The sequence below is a fragment of the Saccostrea echinata genome, unplaced genomic scaffold, assembly GCF_033153115.1.
Source record: "Saccostrea echinata isolate AGI-Se365-2 ecotype Australia unplaced genomic scaffold, CSIRO_AGI_Sech_v1 ptg000028l, whole genome shotgun sequence".
In the NCBI taxonomy this organism is placed as follows: Eukaryota; Metazoa; Mollusca; class Bivalvia; order Ostreida; family Ostreidae; genus Saccostrea; species Saccostrea echinata.
The window spans coordinates 9,349,116-9,371,938 of record NW_026889777.1 but is presented as its reverse complement, the minus strand read 5'-3'; the positions used below and the strand labels follow the sequence as shown (position 1 = coordinate 9,371,938).

The following is a 22,823-nucleotide window of genomic DNA, read 5'->3' as shown; positions in this document are numbered from 1 at the left end:
TACTATATGTTCTTTTCAAAACGCACTAAATGCTTTCGTTTCTCATAAATGTTACAAAGATAAATGGATGTGCAACTTATCTTGCCGTAATAGCACTTAGCGTATGCAGAATGAAAGCAAGCTTGATCTCGCTGTACTTACTGAGATGACGTCATTTCTTAGTTTGACACGCAGTTTCTCTGTATTTGAGGCGTGGATCAAGCTTTTATCGTAGCTTGTAAAAATAAAAATAAATACGAAACATGCGTAGTCGGGCCAAAAGAGAGACATGTTCTAAAATATATTAATCCACATTTTATTGTCAAACTAAATTGATAATGTGTAGACTTTATATAAAGCCGTAGGGAGCACATTTGTACAGTAACGTGCTAGAATGACAGGTCGAGCCCCTCGAAAATATCGAAAGTTCAACGATATCCGCTTCACTATAAATTCTGAATTTTTAAACACGTGTAGCTATTATTGCTACTATTCTGAAAAGTGTTGGGAGCTGGTTGTACGTTATTTATTTATTCCGTAATCTAACATTATTCCAATGCGTATTACATTTTTGTCTGGAGTTTATAGAAAGACGGCTAAATTTTGAACAATTCTCGAGCATGAGGAAGTTGCTCCCAGCACTTTTCGGGTTAAGGAATTTGTCTCAAAGAAAATAAAATAGATTTTAAAGCGGAAAGATGCCCGTATATCGTTGAACTTTTAGGATCTTTATAGTACTACATATATGGTCCAATTTTAAACCTGTCACGTGACAAACAGCTGATGTAAGCGATGTCAGTTTGGCCGAACTCAGCAGATACCCGATATATACAAATGCGAACACCACAATTCACATTTATCAAAACTACTGCTGTTAAAAAAAATATTAAAATTGTATTCATTTTCCCTGAATATTTAAAGGCGTATATTTCATGGGCGTCCTTAACCTACCTGCGTTCGAATTTTACTGAATTAAATGAATCTGAACTGTTGAAGTAACTACTGTCGTCTGCTAGTTAATGGTGTTTTTAAATGCATTGTGAAGATGACACAAGTGACATGTACGTAAATACAGAGCAAGCTAGCCTCCCTAAATTCGTTCACATTTGACATTTCATAAACACTGTACTTACAGTCAACCTACTTATCGGTACTTTTATGTTTTTTTTTTTTGGATAGAGCTAGTGAGACAGGATAGTAACTATGACAACACATCCAGGCTTAATAAAGCGGCTCGATGAGGTGGTGGTGAATCGTATAGCAGCAGGGGAGGTTATCCAGCGCCCAGCAAATGCTCTCAAAGAAATGATCGAAAACAGGTTCTTATAGATATCAAAACAGAGTAAAGATGTCAAATGAATTCAGAGTTCAAGTGAGCTTTTCTGATAAAAATTAATCTGTAGTCTGTCATCATCTTTGGCATAATATGGCAAGAAATTAGCCCTGACTTTCATCCTTCCTTTAAGAGTTTGAAAGTGTTGCACTAAATTGACTTCAACAAACATGTTAATGACATGTTAGTCAGATATTTTTTTATTAATTTATAAGATTGAAATTATTGGCTGAGATCCAACATTGGAGTAGACTTTACTTTACCGGTCCCCAGATCCGCAAGCTTGTTGCACTATGACACTCGACTGGTTAGGTTAGCAGGTCCAGCACAATACCCTGATAAAGGTATATAGCTTGATAAAGCTATCTAGCTTTATCAAGGTATTACAAATACCTTGATCAAGGTATTTTATATAATGAAAATACAAAAAAAATCCTAAAAAAGAATAAATACTGAAAGTCGAGTTCTGAATTGTTCTCAGTAAATTCACTCATGCATGTAAAGTACTTAAACACAAAGAAATCAGTATAAAAGCATGTCATGTGAGGAGACATTCTTTATGCTGTCTTTTTGATACCTGAGTACTTTTCATGCACGAGTGAACACACTGACCACAACTTATAATTTGACTTATAAATTTAATTTTTTTAGGATTTTTTTTTTTTTTATTTTCATTACATAAAATACCTTGATCAAGGTATTTGTAATACCTTGATAGAGCTATATAGCTTTATCAAGCTATATTTATACCTTTATCAGGGTTTTGTGCTGGACCTGGTTAGTTTTGCACCCACTTGAGAGATTAGGGTTAGTCCTTGCACAAGTGTTTGACTGATTAGGGTTAGTCTTGCATACATCCGAGAGATTAGGGTTAGCCCTTATTCTGACATTATTTGACTGTTTATGGTTAGTCTAGCATATGCCCGGGAGATTTAGGTTAGTCCTCGCATACCATCCTAGAGAGGGCTAGTGACTCGTTCTTTTAGATCTGTATTTTTTGCAAGATCTTAATTCAGCTTCAATGGCATCTTGTTGGTTTGTTTACATGAAAAAAAAAACTAAGTACGAAAGAAACGACACTAAGCATGGCCACATGCGCTTTGTTGACAATTATTTTTTGTCGATTTTCAGAGAATGATCATTAAAACTTCGTTTAAAAATGAAGTTTTAAACTAAACTTTTAACCATAGAATTCGATTTTGTGGTCAAAAAGCCAAAAACCTTGTACTTTTTGAAAAAAATTTTTCGATGTGAACGATCTTATACATACTGAAGTCGCCTATGGTGACACTATAATTTAGCACATTTTTCTAGGGACCTGTAAAGTCGTTCCCAACATTGTAAAAAAAAAAATGCTATGTTATTATAATATTCACTTACTCCTGGTCTTTATTTTTTTCAGAAAAAGTATAGTTTTTCATCAGAATGAATTTTTATGTTAATAGAGTTGTTTTACTGTAGTAATTGATTGATATTCCTAGTTTGGATGCCAAGTCCTCCAACATTCAGGTGACCGTGAAACAGGGTGGACTCAAACTGCTACAGATTCAGGACAATGGGACAGGAATTAGGGTAGGTTAGAGCTGTTATTGAAGTAAATTACATAGTTTATGGCTCAGGACAGGAATTAAGGTAGGTTAGAGCTGTTATTGAGGTAAATTACATAGTTAAGGGCTCAGGACAGAAATTAGGGTAGGTTAGAGCTGTTATTGAGGTAAATTACATAGGTTAGGGCTTGGGACAGGAATTAGGGTAGGTTCGAGCTGTTATTGAGCTAAATTACATAGTTTAGGGCTCAGGACAGGAATTAGGGTTGGTTAGAGCTGCTCTTGAGGTAAATTACTTAGTTTAGGGCTCAGGATAGGAATTAGGGTAGGTTAGAGCTGTTATTGAGGTAAATTACATAGTTTATGGCTCAGGATAGGAATTAGGGTTGGTTAGAGCTGTTATTGAGGTAAATTACATAGTTTTAGGGCTCAGGACAGAAATTAGGGTAGGTTAGAGCTGTTATTGAGGTAAATTACATAGTTTTAGGGCTCAGGACAGAAATTAGGGTAGGTTAGAGCTGTTATTGAGGTAAATTACAAAGTTTAGGGCTCAGGACAGGAATTAGGGTAGGTTAGAGCTGTTATTGAGGTAATTGAATTACATAGTTTAGGGCTCAGGACAGGAATTGGGATAGGTTAGAGCTGTTATTATTCTCAAGAATTGTAATCAACTAGAAGCCTTGAAAAGAATTTAGTAGCTTTCTATATGATGACTGTAAAAGGTTGAATTCTTTGGTTGTAGAAGGAAGACATGGAAATTGTTTGTGAGAGATTTACCACCAGTAAGCTTCAGAAATTTGAGGATCTGAATTCTATAGCCACCTACGGATTCCGAGGAGAAGCATTGGCTAGCATAAGTCATGTGGCCCATGTTTCCATAACAACTAAAACTGCTGATTCAAAATGTGCCTTCAAGTAAGTGTCCAATTTGTGTAAGGCCAATAGATACGTGTATTATAAGATTCATTGTCCCTATGTTCACTTATATAACATTTTTATTTCACACAAAATGATTTTTCAAAAGAAATCTTATTTATATTATTAAAAATATATACGTAGAATACTTTGCAAGGCAAAATTTGACAGAAATGGTCATTTTACTGGACAATTTTGTAAAGGAATTATAATCATTTGTCCATCCAACTTAGAGTTACCAGGTCAATGAATTTGAACTTTAAAAAATTCTTTTGTAAAACAATATGTATGATAAAAAGCAGAAAATTGTTTAGAATTATTTGTTGTTGATCCAACATTTGAAACGTGTACTATCCTTTTCTAAGGGGAAGCTATGTGGATGGGAAATTAAAAGAAGCAGTGAAACCGTGTGCTGGAAATGTGGGAACTCAAATCACCGTAAGTGTTAAACTTATTGTAAAGTCAGAATTGATGTGTATGTGTCCCAACTTAAACTTATATCTTAATGTAAACTGATACCTCTGCTTGAACTTCTCCTCAGATTTCCTGTACATGATGAAACTGTAATAAACTTTAATGAAAATGTAGGGGTGGGGGTGGGGGGGGGGGATGGGGGATGGGGGTTGGGGGGGGGGGGTAGGGGTGAAGATATGACATGCTTTAATTCCTGCAATATAATTAAGGCACACTTTTAATGTAACTATGTTTTGTATTTAGGTAGAAGATTTGTTCTACAACATATCGACCAGAAGGAAGGCATTAAAGAGTCCCTCCGAGGAACATGCCAAAATAGCAGAGGTGGTCAGCAGGTAACATTTTTACATGGGCAATAATCCTATTTCTGCTAGGTACACGGTTATTTTCAACATGTGTTATTTTCACCTTTTCACATTTGCAAACTATTTTGCTCCATTTTAAATTTGCCCAGACACAGTTATATTAAGGAATCTCTGTCTAAATTGCTGGTAATGCCAGAGCATCAATGAAAGTTGGAAAACTGGGATAATTTGCATAAGGGGCAAAGCCCGTTATGGATAAATTATTCCATATTTCTATGAGTTGTTGATGTCCCTGGCATACCCAACAAATTAGACACTCTGTCAGTGATTTTTTTGTATTTTCATTTATATGTGAAACAAAAATATAAATTAAAACTGCTGTCTAATAGATTTCAAATACCAGAGGCATTCCATGTTACCAGAATTTTTGGACGATATATCGACACTTTTTTCTGTTTTTTTTTTTTTGGTTGCCCTGTTTAACAAATCGACCATTCTAACCATTCTAAGGCTCAAGTTTACGAAAAATGCCCCCAAATCATAAAATTTACGTCAGTTTTAACGCAAGTCTGTGCCATTTTGGTAACTTTTTTAATTATTTCACCGAGAAAAAATAATAAACAATAAAGAACCAAAGATACAGTACCAACCAGACCCAACCTGACACCTAAGCAGTCCCAGAAAGCAGTCCCAGGGACTGCTTTGGGACTGCTCTGGGACCGCTGTGGGACTGCTCTAGAAAGCAGACCCAGCAGTCCCAGCAGTCCCTGGGACTGCTTTCTGGGACTGCTTTGTTCACTCATGCATGAGAAAGGTTCTGAGTGACGTGATAGCTCCGCCCCTTGTGTATTCTGAATTTGCAGGCTTCCTGTTGTTGTTTTGTTTACTTTCAGCAGAGAGGTGTTTAAGATAAAAAATAATAAGCAAGGATTTCTTACAAAATTTTAACAAGTAGAGATAGATAAACATGTAATTACCATATGTCTTAGGAGCTCTAAATTTACACAATCATCGTCCAGAATTAATTTTAAGAAAAATGAAAGTAGTTAAAAAGGGAAGTCAGGAGATGATTTTTATCCCTTAAATTAAATTTTAATACAGGTGTTTGAAACAAAATTATGAAGGCCTATTTAATTAATTAATGCTATCAAATTATGTACTCAAAGTTTGCATTAGCACTATTTAAAAAAAAAAAAAGCAAACTTGTTATTACAGTAAGATATTCAGAGGGACGTACTGTACTGGATTTTTTTTAATTGAAAAAACTAAAAACCATGCTTAAAAAAGGGCATTCCATGCTATTTTTTACCGTCCTGAAATAAAACCTAATAATTTATTAAATGACTATGAAATAAAATTATTCTTCCATTCTTCCGTCATATAAACAATGTGCACAAGTATTGGGGGATTTATTTATGAATTAGTTTTTAATTTATAAACAAGTTATTAAAAAAGTACATTTATTTAAAAAATAAACATTTGAAAATATCGGGAATTGTGTGGTGTCGACACCTGAAGTTTCAATCGCCTTTGGGCATGATTAGCAGAAAGTCAATGAATGGTATCAGTGTTACACATCACTGAACATGCTGGTCAACAATGACACTATTTTTAATCCATGAACTGCAAAAAATCTTTGTTTCAATAAATGTATATAAATTTATTTTGGGATTAATTAATTTTAAACATAATCTGAGGGTTCTATTTGCATGATTTACAGATGTACACTCGAACATTTATATTATACAACACTTAAAACTGGATGTTATTGGTTTCTGTTACAAAGGAAATCTAACGATAATCAAATTGGCAAGTCAGTGAAAATAATCATGACTGAAATATAATACTCAGCAAAATTTAGCAAAGAATTTTTCAAAAGCCCCAGTACTTTCCAGTAAGAAAAATGCATTCAGAGTATAGTATGGGAATTGGCCTTGCTCTATAATTATAAGATCTATTTAAAGATAATTCTAATAGAAAAAATAATTCAACTTTAATTTTCTATAAAAATAAATAAATATGGAAACAATATCAATCACAGAAAATAAAGAAATTGATTTATTTTGGTGAAAAATTAATATACCATGGACCTGTGTTTAAATAATCATATTATCAGTAGGTGTGAACGTCTTCTTCGTTCAATATTTATTATTTGTTTGTATACACGTACTGTGATTTTCTTAACAGTTCAGAAATGATTGTCACATAAGAATGGTTAATATTTGTTGTTACTGCTCAGAAAGAAATGCATCAATTTCCACTGCCTTTTATAGTTACTTTGTTTATTGGTAATCTCATTTCTGAGTAAGCTCCGCCCATTAGATTACTAGTGATTAACCCCGCCCACTGGGACTGCTGGGACTGCTTTCTGGGACCGCTGGGACTGCTTTCTGGGACTGCTGGGACCGTTGTGGGACTGCTGTGAGACTGCTCTGGGACCGCTGTGGGACTGCTCTGGGACTGCTTTGTTTCAGGTTGGGTCTGGTTGGTACTGTATATTTCATTGATGTCTTACAAATTAAGTTCCATTAAATATCCGTCGATATACAAAACAAAATTTATTTAATCACCTCGTCATAAATATGTCTCATCAAAATATATTTAACAATATGCTTTCTGCGTCCATCTTGTGAAGTTGGAAGTCGCAATTGTTCACTAAAAATAAAACCGCAACCATATTGACGTTTAATTTTAAAAATACGGAAAAGTTTTCACAAGTCCAATTGTGGAAATAATCATCATCTTTTTACGATTTATGTGTAACAATTAATTAAAATAATCTACCTAAATATTTTTTCATTGTCTGATGAAAAAAAATATAATTTTAAGTGATATTATGAAGTTGACTTAGACATCAATACAAAATAATAATTTTTTTTTTTGAAATAATAGAAGTGAAAACTTCCATGTACCCAAGGGATACACTGAAATATTCAACAATGGATTCCGTAAGAATTTTAATTGTCTGACTGATAAGGGAATATACACAGTGTACCAAAAGGTGTTAACGCCTGTGTTGGTTCAACCACCTGCGGGCATGATTAACTGATCAGGCGCCGTAATAGGAGTATCAGTGCTACACATCATTGAACAAAGCTGTGAAATTCATTATGACTGTTTAATTGCGAATGTACTCTCAATTAAATTTATTTTTACAACAATATCATATGCAAAATTATAGCATGAAAATACATGTATGATTAATTTCATTTGCTTAGTAGTGAATGTAATAGTCATTTGTGTGCTTTAGCAAATCCCTAGACAACAAAATATAAAAATGGCGGTCGTTGAAGTGGCTGAATGCTTGAATATTGTAAATAATGTCTAAATGAAATATATTAAGATTGTGTCCAAGATGTTCTTAAATGGAAATAATTATTGCTAATTGGTCTGGAGCATTTCCCTAATTTATAGCTGTTGTATACTACCGTAGATATGGATGTTGTTTAATGACAGAAACTATGACAGCTAGCATTGAACAGGCAAGTTGGAGAAAATACGTAGCACAATTCAACAAAGTTTCAATTTAAAGAAACGTTTTTATACATAAAACACAATGAGATTGTCTTACACATGAAAATAGTACTTTATTTTCTCAATACGATAATATTATGGGATAAACCAAGAAGTTTACATGTTCTGATACGTAGTTTCTACGAAAGAATTTCTAGAAAATCAATAAACAACACCTCGCCCTATGTAAGGATTTTCTTAAAAAATTTAGGCTAAAAATGAGCCTTTCGACCTATGTACCCCAAAAATTACGGGAATTTTCATAGTGCCCGTTGGCTGAAGTCAGACACAAAGACAGCCCTGGGAGTTTGACATGCATATTAGGCACTTGACCTTTCACCTGGCAAAATTTACATTTAGTTTTGACTATCTAGAAATTAAAGCTAAAAATGAGCCTTTCGACCTATGTACCCCAAAAATTACGGGAATTTTCATAGTGCCCGTCGGCTGAAGTCAGACACAAAGACAGCAGCGGGAGTTTGACATGCATATTAGGCACTTGACCTTTCACCTGGCAAAATTTACATTTAGTTTTGACTATCTAGAAATTAAGGCTAAAAATAAGCCTTTCGACCTATGTACCCCAAAAATTACGGGAATTTTCATAGTGCCCGTCGGCTGAAGTCAGACACAAAGACAGCCCTGGGAGTTTGACATGCATATTAGGCACTTGACCTTTCACCTGGCAAAATTTACATTTAGTTTTGACAATCTAGAAATCAACACACTAAACTTTCAAAGAGTTTTCAGAGAAAACAGTTGGAAATGTAAATATTGATATGTAATTTTATTTTGACAGGTATGCAGTACATAATTCCAGTGTGGGATTCACACTTAAGAAGGTAAGTCATGTACCCTCTTAAAATGCTACCAGACTGTGGTATACTTAAGGCTCAAGTGAGCTTTTCAATTATCCCCTCTCTTAGGGGGAGATAACTGACAGCAAAAATAGTGTGATGTCGTTAATTAAAAATCTGAAGAACCACTGAGTCAAAATAGAAAACAAAACTTCAGTGAAAGCTTCCTTAAATTAGTAAATGTAGAGTATTTAAAATTTGTTCAAATCGTGGCCCCTGGGGGTAAGATTGGGCCACAATGGGGGATCTAAGGTTCACATTGGAATAAACTGGAAAATCATATTTTCAAGACAAGAATAGCAGGGCCATGCAGCCATCCTCAGGTAGTGCAAATTCAAATTTCATTACATCATTGTCCCCAGGGGTATAGTGGAATCACAATGGGGAATCAAAATTTCACAAAATAAATATTGAGATTCTTATCTTGCAATTTTAATTTGATTAAAAATGCATGAAAAAAAGGGGTAAAAGGGCTCTATATATGTAAAAGTTGAAACATGTATGTGTATTAGTTTTTAAACGAGAGTGTACCAAGGAAATGCTTGTGTCATTTGCTTTTTACTTAAATATGTAAATAAATGTAAGATTGGTCAGGTATTTTTTTTTTTTACATGTTTCCAACAATCCTCCAAAAGCGCTTTTAGTTCTGTTTTTATTGCAATTGTCAGTCTACACAGTCCATTGTGGAATATTGATCCCTATAGTATACTGAAATGCAAAAGAAACGTAACAATCAGTAATCTACAAATATTTGATTTTTTTTTATCTAACGATTTTCAAAAATGAATACAGTAAGGTAAAACTCGATTTTAAAACATCAGAGATTTGATAAAAATGTTAAATGATTATCTTTTAGAAAGTAATGCATGACTATTAAAACACCCCCAACCCAGCCATTCAATTACAGCATGCAAGACTACCATGTACAACAGTTGCAGCTTGATTTCTATGATGCAATAGGTTCATCAGACTCGAGATCTGAGCGAAAGAAATATTCTTTGAGGTTGAATTTTCTCTTACCTAACGCAGTAAAGTAACCCTTGGAATTCCTGTCCAAGGACAGCCATTCATGCTAATGATAAGTAAGAGCCTCTTGAGTCATGATGTGGTGCATATTTGCATCTGCAACTCGCCATCACCTTTATTTTGAGATTTTCCAGCTAGAGCAATGGAAAAGCATTTTTAAGTCATTTGTAGGAAGCCTTGGCATCGCTTATGGAAAAGAAAGGAGAATTTATTTTTCGGAACATTGCTGCATTACTTATGATGGACAGGTACAAATCCTTAAAACCCCATATTATTGCCAAATGTTTTGTTAAACATGCAATTTTTTATTTCTGTTAAGCGGGCTCAACCTTAACTTCCGGTATCGGTATGAAAATCATTCAACCGTTAAATTACCGATATTTACAAAGTTTAAGATGTCCTTACTTTTTAGCTACAAAATTATATCCTTTATATGATATTTCCCCCTAAAATAGGATGTTGCGTTTCTTTTGCGTTTCAGTATATTTATACCCCCGCTCCGAAGGAGAGGGGGTATACTGTTTTAGCTCACCTGAGCCAAAGGCTCAAGTGAGCTTTTCTGATCAAAATTTGTCCGTTAAGTGTCTGTCGTCGTCGTTGTTGTTGTAAACTTTTCACATTTTCATCTTCTTCTCCAGAACTACTGGGCCAATTTCAACCAAACTTGGCACAGAGTATCCTTGGTTGAAGGGGATTCAAGTTTATTCAAATGAAGGGCCACCCCGTCTTCCAAGGGGAGATAATTGCGAATTCATGAAAAATTTATGGCATCTTTCAAAAATCTTCTTCTCAAGAACCACTGTGTTAGAAAATATGAAACTTATGTGGAAGCATCCTCAGGTAGTTTAGATTCAAGTTCATACAAATCATGACCCCCGGGGGTAGGGTCGGGCCACAGTGGGTGATCAAAGTTTTACATAGGAATACATAGGGAAAATCTTTAAAAATCTTCTTCTAAAAAGCAACAAAGCCATGATTGGTCATATTTATATGGAAGCATCCTCAGGTAGTGAAGATTTAAGTTTGTTCAAATCATGACCCCCGGGGGTAGGGTGGGCACAGTGGGTGATCAGTTTTACATAGGAATACACATAGGGAAAATCGTTAAAAATCTTCTTCTCAAGAACAACAAAGCCATGATTGGTCATATTTATATGGAAGCATCCTCAGGTAGTGTAGATTCAAGTTTGTTCAAATCATGACCCCTGGGGGTAGGGGTGGGGTCACAGTGGGCGATCAAAGTTTTACATAGGAATAGATAGGGAAAATCGTCAAAAATCTTCTTCTCAAGAACAGCAAAGCCATGATTAGTCATATTTATTGGAAGCATCCTCAGGTAGTGTGGATTCAAGTTTGTTTGTTCCAATCTTGACCCCCAGGGGTAGGGTGTGGCCACGATGTGCGATCAAAGTTTTACATATTAGGAATATGTAAGAAAAATCTTTAAAAATCTTCTTAAGAACAACAAAGCCATGATTGGTCATATATATATCCTCAGGTGGTTTAGAGTCACAGTCAAAAAAAAAAAAATATGTAAGCATCCTTAGTTAGTGTAGATTCAATTTTGTTCTAATCATACCCCTGTCCCTTTTAGGGGTAGGTCAGGACCACTTATGCATTTAAGCATTGCAATACTAAACTGTTTTTGCTTTTTTTCCTAGCCACAGTGCTCAGGTGAGCGATGTAGCTCCTGGGCCTCCTGTTTATACCCCGCTCCAAAGGAAAGGGAATATACTGTTTTACCCTTGTGTGTCTGTCTGTCCGATGTGTATCTGTCTGTCTGTCTCTCCGTAACAAATTTTTTCGTCGCAGTTTTCTCAGCAACTACTCAGTACCATGTCAGTACAATACATAACAAATTTTGGTCGCACTTTTCTCAGCAGCTACTCACTGCAGAGGCTTGAAAATGAAGCACACTCTTTTTTTTTAGGCATGCCATATGGTGGGATTCATTTTTGTACAAATCCGATGTCAACTTGTTTATCCGTGTGTATGTCCCTACAATACATAACAAATTTTGGTCACACTTTTCTCAGTAACTACTCATTGCAATTGCTTGAAATTTTAGTACGCTGTTTGTTTAGGCATGCCATATGGTTGGATTCACTTTTGTACCAATCTAATGTCAACTTCCTGTTTATCTGTGTGTATGTTCGTACCATACATAACAAATTTTGTCGCAGTTTTTCTCAGCATTTTCTCATTGCAGAGGTATGAAATTTTAGCACACTGTTTGTTTAGGCATGCAATATGGTGGGATTTATTAGCTCTTCTGAACCAAAGGCTCAAAGAGCTAATGCTATGGCCATTTGTGCGGTGTGCGTAAACTTTTTAGAATATGGGCCATAACTCAAGAACCCCTTGGCCAATTATTGTCAAATTTGTCACAGGGTATCCTTGGCCCAAGGGCTCCCGTTTATACTAAAACTATGTTGTGACCCTTAAACAAGGGGAGAAATGAGATAATTAGAAAAATAGAAACAAAAGTACTGGTTGCTAAAAAATCTTCTTCTCAAGAACCACTGGGCAGATTGTCACCAAACTTACACAAAAGGATGAGGATATGTTGTAGATTAAAAATTGTTCAAGGCATCACCCTGAGGCATAGGGCGTGGTCTCAGGGTCACTTAAAAGTTGACCAAAAATTACATTTTATCAAAATGTTGATACTTTGTTTACTATAAGGACTAGGATCATCAAATCTTGTCAGTTGATGCATCTAAGGACCTCATATCATGTGGGTCTTCGATGTACGTCAACTAAAATGTAGGTCACCTTGACCTACTTTTTGAATTTTTCAAAACAATTAAGGTCATTAATTCGATTACTGAGAGGTTTAGAATCATTAAATCTTGTAAAATGATGCATCTTGGGGCCATAAAATGTATTTATTAAAAAGTAGGTCACAGTGACCTTCTTTTTTAACTTTGCAGGCATCCGATTTCAAAGCATTTTAGTGGCATAATTTGGACATTTTAAGGCCTATGATCATAAAACTTCGTAAGTTGATGCATCTTGGGTCCTCGAAAAACATCAACCAAAAAGTAGGTCACCGTGACCTACTTTTCAATTTATATGACTATAATTGAATATTTCGGGTACTAATTGGCTTAGAATCATCAAACTTTGTCAGTTGATGCATCTTGGGTCTTCGGAGTAGGTCAACTGAAAAGTAGGTCACCATGACCTACTTTTCAAAATTTATGGCTTTAATTAAATATTTCGGGTACTAATTGGCTTAGAATCATCAAACTTTGTCAGTTGATGCATCTTGGGTCCTCGGGGTACAACAACTGAAAAGTAGGTCACCATGACCTACTTTTCAATTTATATGACTATAATTAAATATTTTCGGGTACTAATTTCCTTAGAATCATCAAACTTTGTCAGTTGATGCATCTTGGGTCTTAAGCTTTGGAGTAAGTTGACGAAAAGTAGGTCACCATGACCTACTTTTCAAAATTTATGGCTTTAATTAAATTTTCAAGTACAAATTGGCTTAGAATCATCAAACTTTGTCAGTTGATGCATCTTGAGTCCATGGAGTATGACAACTGAAAAGTAGGTCACCCTGACCTACTTTTGAAATTTTATGACTGTATTTAATATTTTGGGTACTGTTTGGTTTAGAATCATCAAAATTTGTCAGTTGATATATTTTGGGTTGTCGGAGTAGGTCGAATGAGAAGTAGGTCACCGTGACCTACTTTTCAATTTATATGACTATAATTGAATATTTCGGGTACTAATTGGCTTAGAATCATCAAACTTTGTCAGTTGATGCATCATGGGTCTTCGGAGTAAGTTGAGGAAAAGTAGGTCACCATGACCTACTTTTCAAAATTTATGGCTTTAATTAAATTTTCAAGTACAAATTGGCTTAGAATCATAAAACTTTGTCAGTTGATGCATCTTGACTCCATGGAGTATGACAACTGAAAAGTAGGTCACCCTGACCTACTTTTGAAATTTTATGACTGTATTTAATATTTTGGGTACTGTTTGGTTTAGAATCATCAAAATTTGTCAATTGATATATTTTGGGTTGTCGGAGTAGGTCGAATGAAAAGTAGGTCACCGTGACCTACTTTTTCAATTTATATGACTTTAATTAAATATTTCGGGTACTAATTGGCTTAGAATCATCAAACTTTATCAGTTGATGCATCTTGGGTCTTTGGAGTATGACAACTGAAAAGTAAGTCACCATGACCTACTTTTGAAAATTTATGGCTTTAATTAAATATTTCAGGTACTAATTGGCTTAGAATCATCAAACTTTGGCAGTTGATGCATCTTGGGTCTTTGGAGTATGACAACTGAAAGTAAGTCACCCTGACCTACTTTTGAAATTTTATGGTTATAATTTTAAAAATATTTTGGGTATTAATTGGCTTAGAATCATCAAACTTAGTTGATGCATCTTGGGTCCTCAGAGAATGACAAGTGATAACTAGGTCACCATGACCTACTCTCAGGTACTAATTGACTTAGAATCACCTTGGGTTCTCAGAGTGTTTCATCTAAAATGTAGGTCATGATGACCTACCTATATTTGGAATTCAAGGCTATATCTAAATATATAGGATACTTAGAGGCTTTAAATAGAAGTGATAGGTTGTACAGTTTATCAGAAGAGCAATTCAAGGCCCTTGGGCCTCTTGTTTATGTTTGAATCTGATGTCAATCTAATGTCAACCTCCTTTCCATACTGAACTAGTGTACATTCACATCAGAGTGTATATTTACATCAAAGGGGGGGGGGGGGTATTACTAGTGAGACTTCTTGTTAAGTATCAGTTTGTATGGTAACATACAGTTCTAAAGTACAGTATCATGAGCTTATAAAAATGTATTTAAATGCTAATTATCAAAACTCTGCCTCTCCAAATTGAAAAGACACAAGTTAATTTAAACAGTCTAGAATACTTTGGCAAAGTAGGTCAAAGGTCAAGTAGAATGTAGCACTGATATTTTTCACAGTGTTTTACGACAAACATTGCACATGCTAAATAGCATAGACTTACTTTTCAAAAGTCAAAAATATGCTGTGTATTGGCACTATGAACTATTTTGAAAAGTATATCAAAAGTCAAATTCCTGGTTCAAAAGGGGGGGGGGGGGGGTTGAGTTGTAACCATGGTATTTTACAAAAGCCATAGTGCCAAGCAATATACAGGTGACTCTCGATCTCTCGAAGTTCAAAGGACCACAAGAAAAGTTCGAGAGATCGAGGGGTTCGAGAGATAGAAAGTGAATAAAATCCAGAATTTTCAGTTCAGATCATCATTGTTCTACTATTATTAATACCGGAAGTATATGTTGATAATGTCATTGCACGTTTTCATTCGTATTTTACAGGTAATTCACTTGATTTCAACAACAATGATCGTATTTTGAATAAATAATTTAAAAACGATCTCTTTAAGTTTCAATATTTATTTGTTCTCATTTCATGATTACATAAAACCTGAATAGCAATCGTCGGTGTGGCTTCCCCCCGGGCTTGATCAGTTCCTTTACCAGATTTCTCGTATTAAATCGGTATTTAATTCTTGAGATAGGATTTCTTGTGCAATGGTTGTCATACTGGGATTATGTACGCTCTAATAAAACTTCATAATCTATGGAAAATTATTGACGCGCCTCTTAAATTATTTTCAAAAAATTTTCGTCTCGTTGTCAAGTCAAAATATGTTGTGAAGCAATTCGTTTATGATTTACCAATTATAACCAATTAATTATTTATATATCAACACTCGGATGCTCACAGGTATAGTGTCATCTATGTAAACACCCAATTAACACCTTCATGCCAGCCCCAGGCGTTCACTGTTATCTAGGCAAGTCCAAGCTGCATTGATTTTACGCTTGATTGGCGTGTACACACGCGCAATCAAAACTTCGAGAGATAGAGAGTAAAAAGCAATGAAATGTGTGTAACGGGACCAAGGTCTTGGTTCGAGAGATAGAGAACTTCGAGAGATTGGAAGTTCGAGAGATCGGAAGTAAATTTGCTTAGTTAATATAGAGGAAAAAAACGGGACCGGAGGATCACTTCGAGAGATTGAGAACTTCGAGAGATCGGAGTTTGAGCCATCGAGAGTCACCTGTACGTGCAAAATATCCAATCCACATCTCCTATAATTTTTGAGATACAGAGTGTGGCAGATGGACAGACAGACGCTGGGTAAAGTGATCTGTAAGTGTTGCTCTGCCCTGTAGGTGACACAAAAATCAGATTCAAGTGATTTAAGCTTTATAGTCATTAAAATGGTGTGTATACTCATATTAACATTAACAATGTGGAAAACTGAGCAATTTATGTTAAAAGAGCATGATATACTGTACAGGGGATTAATTTCACGGGTTGTAATTTTCACGTTTTTCTCTAATCGGACACGATCGCGGTTTGTTGAATTCGCGGAATCGGTGTATAATAAAAATTACCTCCCTTGTCTTTATCTGTGTAATCCATAGCTAGTATATCAAGAACGACATTTATCAGCGTTACGTATTCACTTCACGAACAGGGTAGGTTTATATAAAATGCTAAGATATAGTAGTTAATTGATGATTAATCAAAACAAAAGCCATTATTAAAATTTTTTGACTATAAACGTCAAATGACTTTACGATGAGTGCAGCACTGGACCACTGGATGCTAATAGATGTATTAATGTACGTAGAAGTAGTCTATTCTCAAATTTCCAAATAAAACATTGAGGTTTAATATTTAAAACTTATTCACTGTTTCTTGAATTCACGGATTTATTAACACCGTGAATATAGCGAATATTAACACCGGGAGTTATTTTCCCCCTATACACTCAGGTATTGTAAAAAATTAATGATAAGAAATGAATTCACAGACCAGTCTTATAATTATAATTTTTTTTTTTGCGGGGGGGGGGGGGGGGGGGGGGGGGCTTAAAAGGATGAGAATCTAATATTAAGTTTAAGTGGCTTTATCATAAAATTTTTTCAATTAATATCTATATATCAGACATACTGTATATGTAGAATTTGGCATTTATATTGCAGTCAGGTTTTATCATTCAGTGACCACTCACAAGTCATATTTTTATTTTCCCAAGATTTGAGTTTTTTAGCTAATAAATTACACTTTTTATTCTTCAAGCAAGGGGAGAATACTGCCGACATCAGAACATGTGCCAAATCAAGCCATGTGGACAATATAAGGACCATTTACGGACCGTCCATTGCCAAGTAAGATTAATCTTCAATCTTTGTAACATTTATAGGATTTGTTCACCCTTGTTTGACATTTCTGGTTATTTTGAGTGGTACATGTTTATGTATGAAATGTGGCCATGAGAATTGTTGTTATGAGAATGATGAGTATGTGGCAGGTAGACGAAATTTGATTATATTTCCTATGTAACACTATTTTAATATAGAAACACACCATCTTCCCGCATACTGTTTCATTTGCAGTAAATTATTTTTGTTTATTTTAAAATATATTCTCTATTAAAATGATTAATACTTTAGAAAAAATGTTTTAGAAACATGTTTACCAAATATTTAGTCATTTATCCATTCATTTCATGATAATTTTAAGAGACACCGTGACAGAAAAAAGGGAAAATTGATAAAAGCAGAATTTTTGCAAGACACATGCAAATTTTATTCAATTATTGAAAGTATCAGGTTTCAGAAAGTTACGGGTTTTAGTACCTAAAAAATCTACTTTTATGGAGAAAAATAAAAGCAAAAATAATTTTAGTTTGCCCCAACACGAAAATATTGCTTCATTTCTTCCTCTTTAAGGTATGCATGTGCAGAAAAATTGAAGTTACCATGGTGTCAATTCCATAGATATAAATGTCGGATGATCGTGGATTTTGATATAATCTTCAAAAAAGATAATCAGAACGTATTCCTCACTTTTGATTGCTCCAATTCAATGTTGTTTAGTACAAATTTCACGCTAAAAATAAAAGACACATGACCTTGACATTGTTGACATTGACCATAATAACCACGCCATAGATATTTTTTTTTCCGGCACTTATATTTTGCAGTCTTTCCTTCCTTTACAGTGCAGTTGAGGTCTCAAAACTTCGCCTTATTCATATTTTCATAAATCTTAAAGCTTTATGATACAATTATCTTATAAGAAGAAACGAAAATTGAGTTATTCCCCTTTTCATTCACATGTTAATCGAAAGATGTTTTTATTAGATAACACAAATATATTTCCTATTAAAATGTTATTTTGTGAATTAACTTTTTATAAAAATGTTTGGAATAAAATTATTTAGAGTTAAGTATACTTATTATAGTTGATATAAGAGTACAAATATGCAAGAATAAGTTGATATCATTTTGTTGGCTGAGAGGGAGAAAGAGATCACACCACCTTAAAAGAAAAGGACCTGTCTGTGGCATTGAATTTTAAAATTTTTGGCCTGAGAAATTAAAGATTACATTTTTTTTATTTTTGACCTTACAGAACAAATTTTATCCATTATTCAGCTGTTAGTCCCTGGAGATTTGTCTCCTTAGAAACCACTCAACTAATTGCAATGAAACTTGGGCATGAAATATCCCTCAGTTTAGCAGATTCAAGTTTGTTCAATGAAAGCCCATTCTCCTTGGGGAAGAAAATAGCCCAATGTATGGACCAAAGATAATCATTTTTAGTCAAAATCTGTATATTGAGTTTAAATGATTGAGGCCTCTGCAGGGGGTAAAAGTTTGTAATGTTTGGAATACTGTAGATGTACATTTTTTCGTGGGATTCATAAATTTACATTTTGTGTGTGGTCAAGAATTTTTCATGAAAATTTGTCACAATGTACTTATTATTAAGTGTATTTGAGGCATGCCATGGTAATCCAAGAAATTTGTAAATTTCCACCTATGGATAGAACAGAAATTGTGATTAGTGTATTTATGTCCCAGTGGAAAAATGGTATGTTTACAGTAGATGTGATTGTGAAGAATCTTCAAAATGTCAAGAATATCTGGAGCACAATAAATTAATCTTTCAAAAATCCGTTTGTATTGTAGATGCAAGTGTATCCAATTATAATAACTCCCTGGGCCAGGGTGAGGCAATGATGTTGAGTCAGAATATCTGCATGATATAGGAAAATGTTTTAAAAGATCTTCTTAAGAACAGCCATTAATTGATAACCAAATTAAACCTTAAAAATTGTACATTCAGCATCCTTTTAGAATTTTGACTTGGGACTAGAACAGAATTCCAAAAGAACAATAAAACTACAATTTGTAAACTTGAGATAAAATTTAATATATTGTAAATTGATTGTTGACATAAATAATACTTTACACATAATGAATGTCAGGATGAGAAAGGTTGCTCAGATAGGTACTGTTGTCCACAGGGGTAGTAATTAAAGAGTTCCTATAAACTAATGTCTGACATTCTGGTCTTAAATCAACATATTTGGACAGTTAAAAATGTGGTGGAAATATGACAAGAGTCCATTCTAAAATTAATTGCCAAAGGGGCAGGGGGGCAGTGGATACATAGTGGTCACTCTGCAGTTTTGTTGGGTTGAGTTAAAGGTCAAATGACCAGTATTTTCTCCCACATTAACTTATTTACCTTTCTGACCCCATCATATTCCTCTTTTTACAGGGAGCAGTTAATGCTTAATGTCCATCATTGCGGTAGTCAATGACTGGTGATTTTCTCCTTCTTATTCAACTCTGTGACCATATCTTCAGTTCAGTTGGGAGTCCTTGCCATGTTTGTCCAATCTGTAGGTCACCTGTGTCACACTGAATGACCTATTTGTACTCTGGAACATCTAGCAAATAAACTGTTTACTTGATTATAAATTACTTAATAGGTTTGTTAGTGGCTGTCTACAGAAATATATGGAACTGGTCAGTCTCAATTAGAGATTAATTGATGAATTTAGTGTAAGGAGATTTCTGGTGGAGCCTTTCTGATCGAGCAGGTGTTGTCTATATCTGGGAATCCGGGTAGAGTAAAATCTAGTCTCTTACAATTGATGGTTTGTGTCAGATTAAATAGTTCTTGTTGGCTAGCCACAACTTTCAAAATAAACTTGATGTTAAGTAATTAAAACTAATTTTCTTAATTAATTAATAAATTTTATTTTCATTTTAATTTTCAGCTCACCTCAACGAAGTTGGGGGAGCTTATGTAATATACCCTTGGTATCGGCGTCCCAGGTTAAAGTTTTTGGAACAGATTTCTTTTCAAGTACTTTTATGCACTATATTAATCAGAAATGCATGGAGGATACTGCTAGTATGTTTCATTGTACCAGTCAAGAGGTTTCAGATCCTGCAATTTCAGCTGTAGAATGACGAAGTTAATGTTTTTGGAGCAGGTCTCATTTCCAAGTAACTATAAGCCCTATGTTGACCAAACTTGCATGGATGATACATCTAAGGATGCACACTACTGGACTTGCTTGGGATGCTGGATCTGACCTACATTTTCTGGTTGAGTGACCAGGTTAAAGTTTTTGGAGCAGGTCCATTTTCAAGTAATTATAAGCCCTTTATTGACCAAACATGCATGTTACATCTAGGGATGCTCACTATTTAATATTAATTAAGATTATTAATTTGGGACTTTGCCTTACTTAAAGACAACATTCATTGAGGTGAGCTCTATAATCTTTGATTACCTATGTTTATATCTTCACAATAAATTGCAGTGTCATGTCTCACTAAGATGACAATTTTATAGTCTAAAGAATAAACATAATGATTAGTGTTTTTGATGTTTTATAAGGCTGTAGCAGTGTTAATCATTTATTTAAAAAAAAACAAAACAAAAACAATGAACAAAGCTGCAGATAGGCATTTGTAAAACTCTAATACAGTCAGTTGAGAAATGTATGATGTATAATTTGTTCTTATTAATCCCTACACCACAGGAGATGCAAATCAAACATAAGGAATGGAAAAATCATTGAAATCTTTGTATCAAAGTTGACATGATTTTCTTCCTTGCACTCTAAACTGTTTATGATAGTTGAACAATATATGACGGCAGTATCATACACTGTGGCAGTGCACTTTATTCAAAATGCTCCTCCTCCTACATTTTTTGTCTGATTTCAATTGAACTTTAAATTGACGTACAACTTGACACAAGTATGAATTACTTAAAATGAACACTTGGCACAACACGTGTGATATATTCTGGTTTGTCCTTAAGATATCCAGGCTTTACAGTACATAAAGGGAATGTTTTCTTGATGTATTGATGAAGACTTCCATTGAGACAGGTGTCCCACGGGGAAGTCGTTGCTGCTGTGATGTCTATTTTGTACTTAAGTTGAACTGACTGACTGCAACTGAGTGGAAATACAAATCCTTATACTAGATATTGTACCGTAAAGAAGAGTAATTAAATCCTGAACCCTGGGGTCAAAACAGGGCTAAAATGTGTGTGTGTGAGGGGAGGAGGGGGGAAGGTGTTTCAGATTTTACACAGCACATACTGCATGTAATCAGGGAAAAATAAATTCTTTCTCTGAAAGAGAAAGGCCATGTTTGGTCATGTTGATATTGAAGCATTCAGGTGTTGATTAGTGAATTCAGTTAATAAGTCTCGACACCTAGATAATGGTGCTAAGGTTGAGCCTAGGGCTGTATCAATATATCAATATATCGATACGTATTGATATTCAAGAATGTTTCGTATTGAAAAAATAACTTCCTATGCGCATTGGGCAGGCAGTTTTTCCATATGATTAGGGCCCCGCTCTGCGGGTGCCCTATAATGATCAGTCTGTCCGTCTGTCTGTCTGTCCGTCCGAGATCTCTTGTCCGGAGCATATCTTCTCTCTCCTTGGCCCAATCTGGCTCATACTTCACCCATAGAGTGTCTTTGGGTGTGCAGTGACCTTGAACCATGTTTCTAGGTCTAAGGTCAAGGTCATAGTAGAATTATATGAAAAATCCTTGTCCGGAGCATACCTTCTCTTCTCTTGGTCCAATGTGGCTCATACTTCACTCACAGAGTGCCACTGGTCAATGGATGTGCAGTGACCTTAAACGAAGTTTTAAGGTCAAGGGTCAAGGTCAAAAATAGCCTCTCTGTTTAAATCCTTGTCCGGAGCATATCTTCTCTCTCCTTGGCCCAATCTGGCTCATACTTCACCCACAGAGTGGCTTTGGGTAAAGGGTGTGCAGTGACCTTGAACCATGTTTCTAGGTCTAAGGTTAAGGTCATAGCAGAATTATATGAAAAGTCCTTGTGCAGCGCATAACTTCTCTCCCCTTGGTCCAATGTGGCTTATACTTCACTCACAGAGTGCCACTTGTCAGTGGATATGCAGTGACCTTGAACGAAGTTTCTAGGTCAAGGGTCAATTTCAAAAATAGCTTCTCTGTTTAAAATCTTTGTTCAGTGCATAATTTCTTTCCCTAAGTCCAGTCAGCCGCAAACCTTACCAATTGACTTAGGGTACAGATCATTTGTGATTTTCCTTCCATATTTCTGATAGAGTATATGCAACAATTTTCATAGAGGATATGCAGCATTCGTGATTTTTGTGCTATTTTTTGATGTAAGGTGTTGAGCACTCGTGATTTTTGTGCCATTTTTTATTATAACGAGGATTACATAGAAGCCCTTTAGACTCAAACAACACATCCCTTAATAGTACACAAATGTTCCTCTTCAAAATAAACCCTTTTCAGCTACCTTACATTTTCATGTTCATTGCTGAAAGCAGGGCCCTTTGAGATGGCCACCATCTCAATGATATCTAGTTGTGTTAAAAAGTTGGGAATTTCAATCACCAAAGATTTTATTTAATTATTATACCTCTACTGATTTTTTCCCTATTTAACATTAGATCGTTAGATGTGACTAATTCCCTAGAAA

The 22,823-nt window shown here is 34.9% G+C and overlaps 1 protein-coding gene across 3 annotated transcripts in view; it reads left to right on the top strand.

The window, feature by feature from the left end:
• Positions 1 to 22,823, top strand: part of LOC133194100 (DNA mismatch repair protein Mlh1-like) — an 80,987-nt gene that overhangs the window by 217 nt on the left and 57,947 nt on the right. For 2 of the 3 annotated variants that reach the window (XM_061330069.1, XM_061330068.1), the window contains exons 2-8: positions 1,159 to 1,298; positions 2,794 to 2,884; positions 3,602 to 3,774; positions 4,140 to 4,212; positions 4,492 to 4,583; positions 8,866 to 8,908; positions 17,091 to 17,179. In XM_061330069.1, the coding sequence (XP_061186053.1) occupies positions 1,183 to 1,298; positions 2,794 to 2,884; positions 3,602 to 3,774; positions 4,140 to 4,212; positions 4,492 to 4,583; positions 8,866 to 8,908; positions 17,091 to 17,179 (677 nt within the window). In that variant the 5' untranslated portion in view covers positions 1,159 to 1,182. Of the gene's footprint in view, positions 1 to 1,158; positions 1,299 to 2,793; positions 2,885 to 3,418; positions 3,427 to 3,601; positions 3,775 to 4,139; positions 4,213 to 4,491; positions 4,584 to 8,865; positions 8,909 to 17,090; positions 17,180 to 22,823 lie in introns of those variants that run through there. The other variant, XM_061330070.1, reaches the window with a different exon arrangement.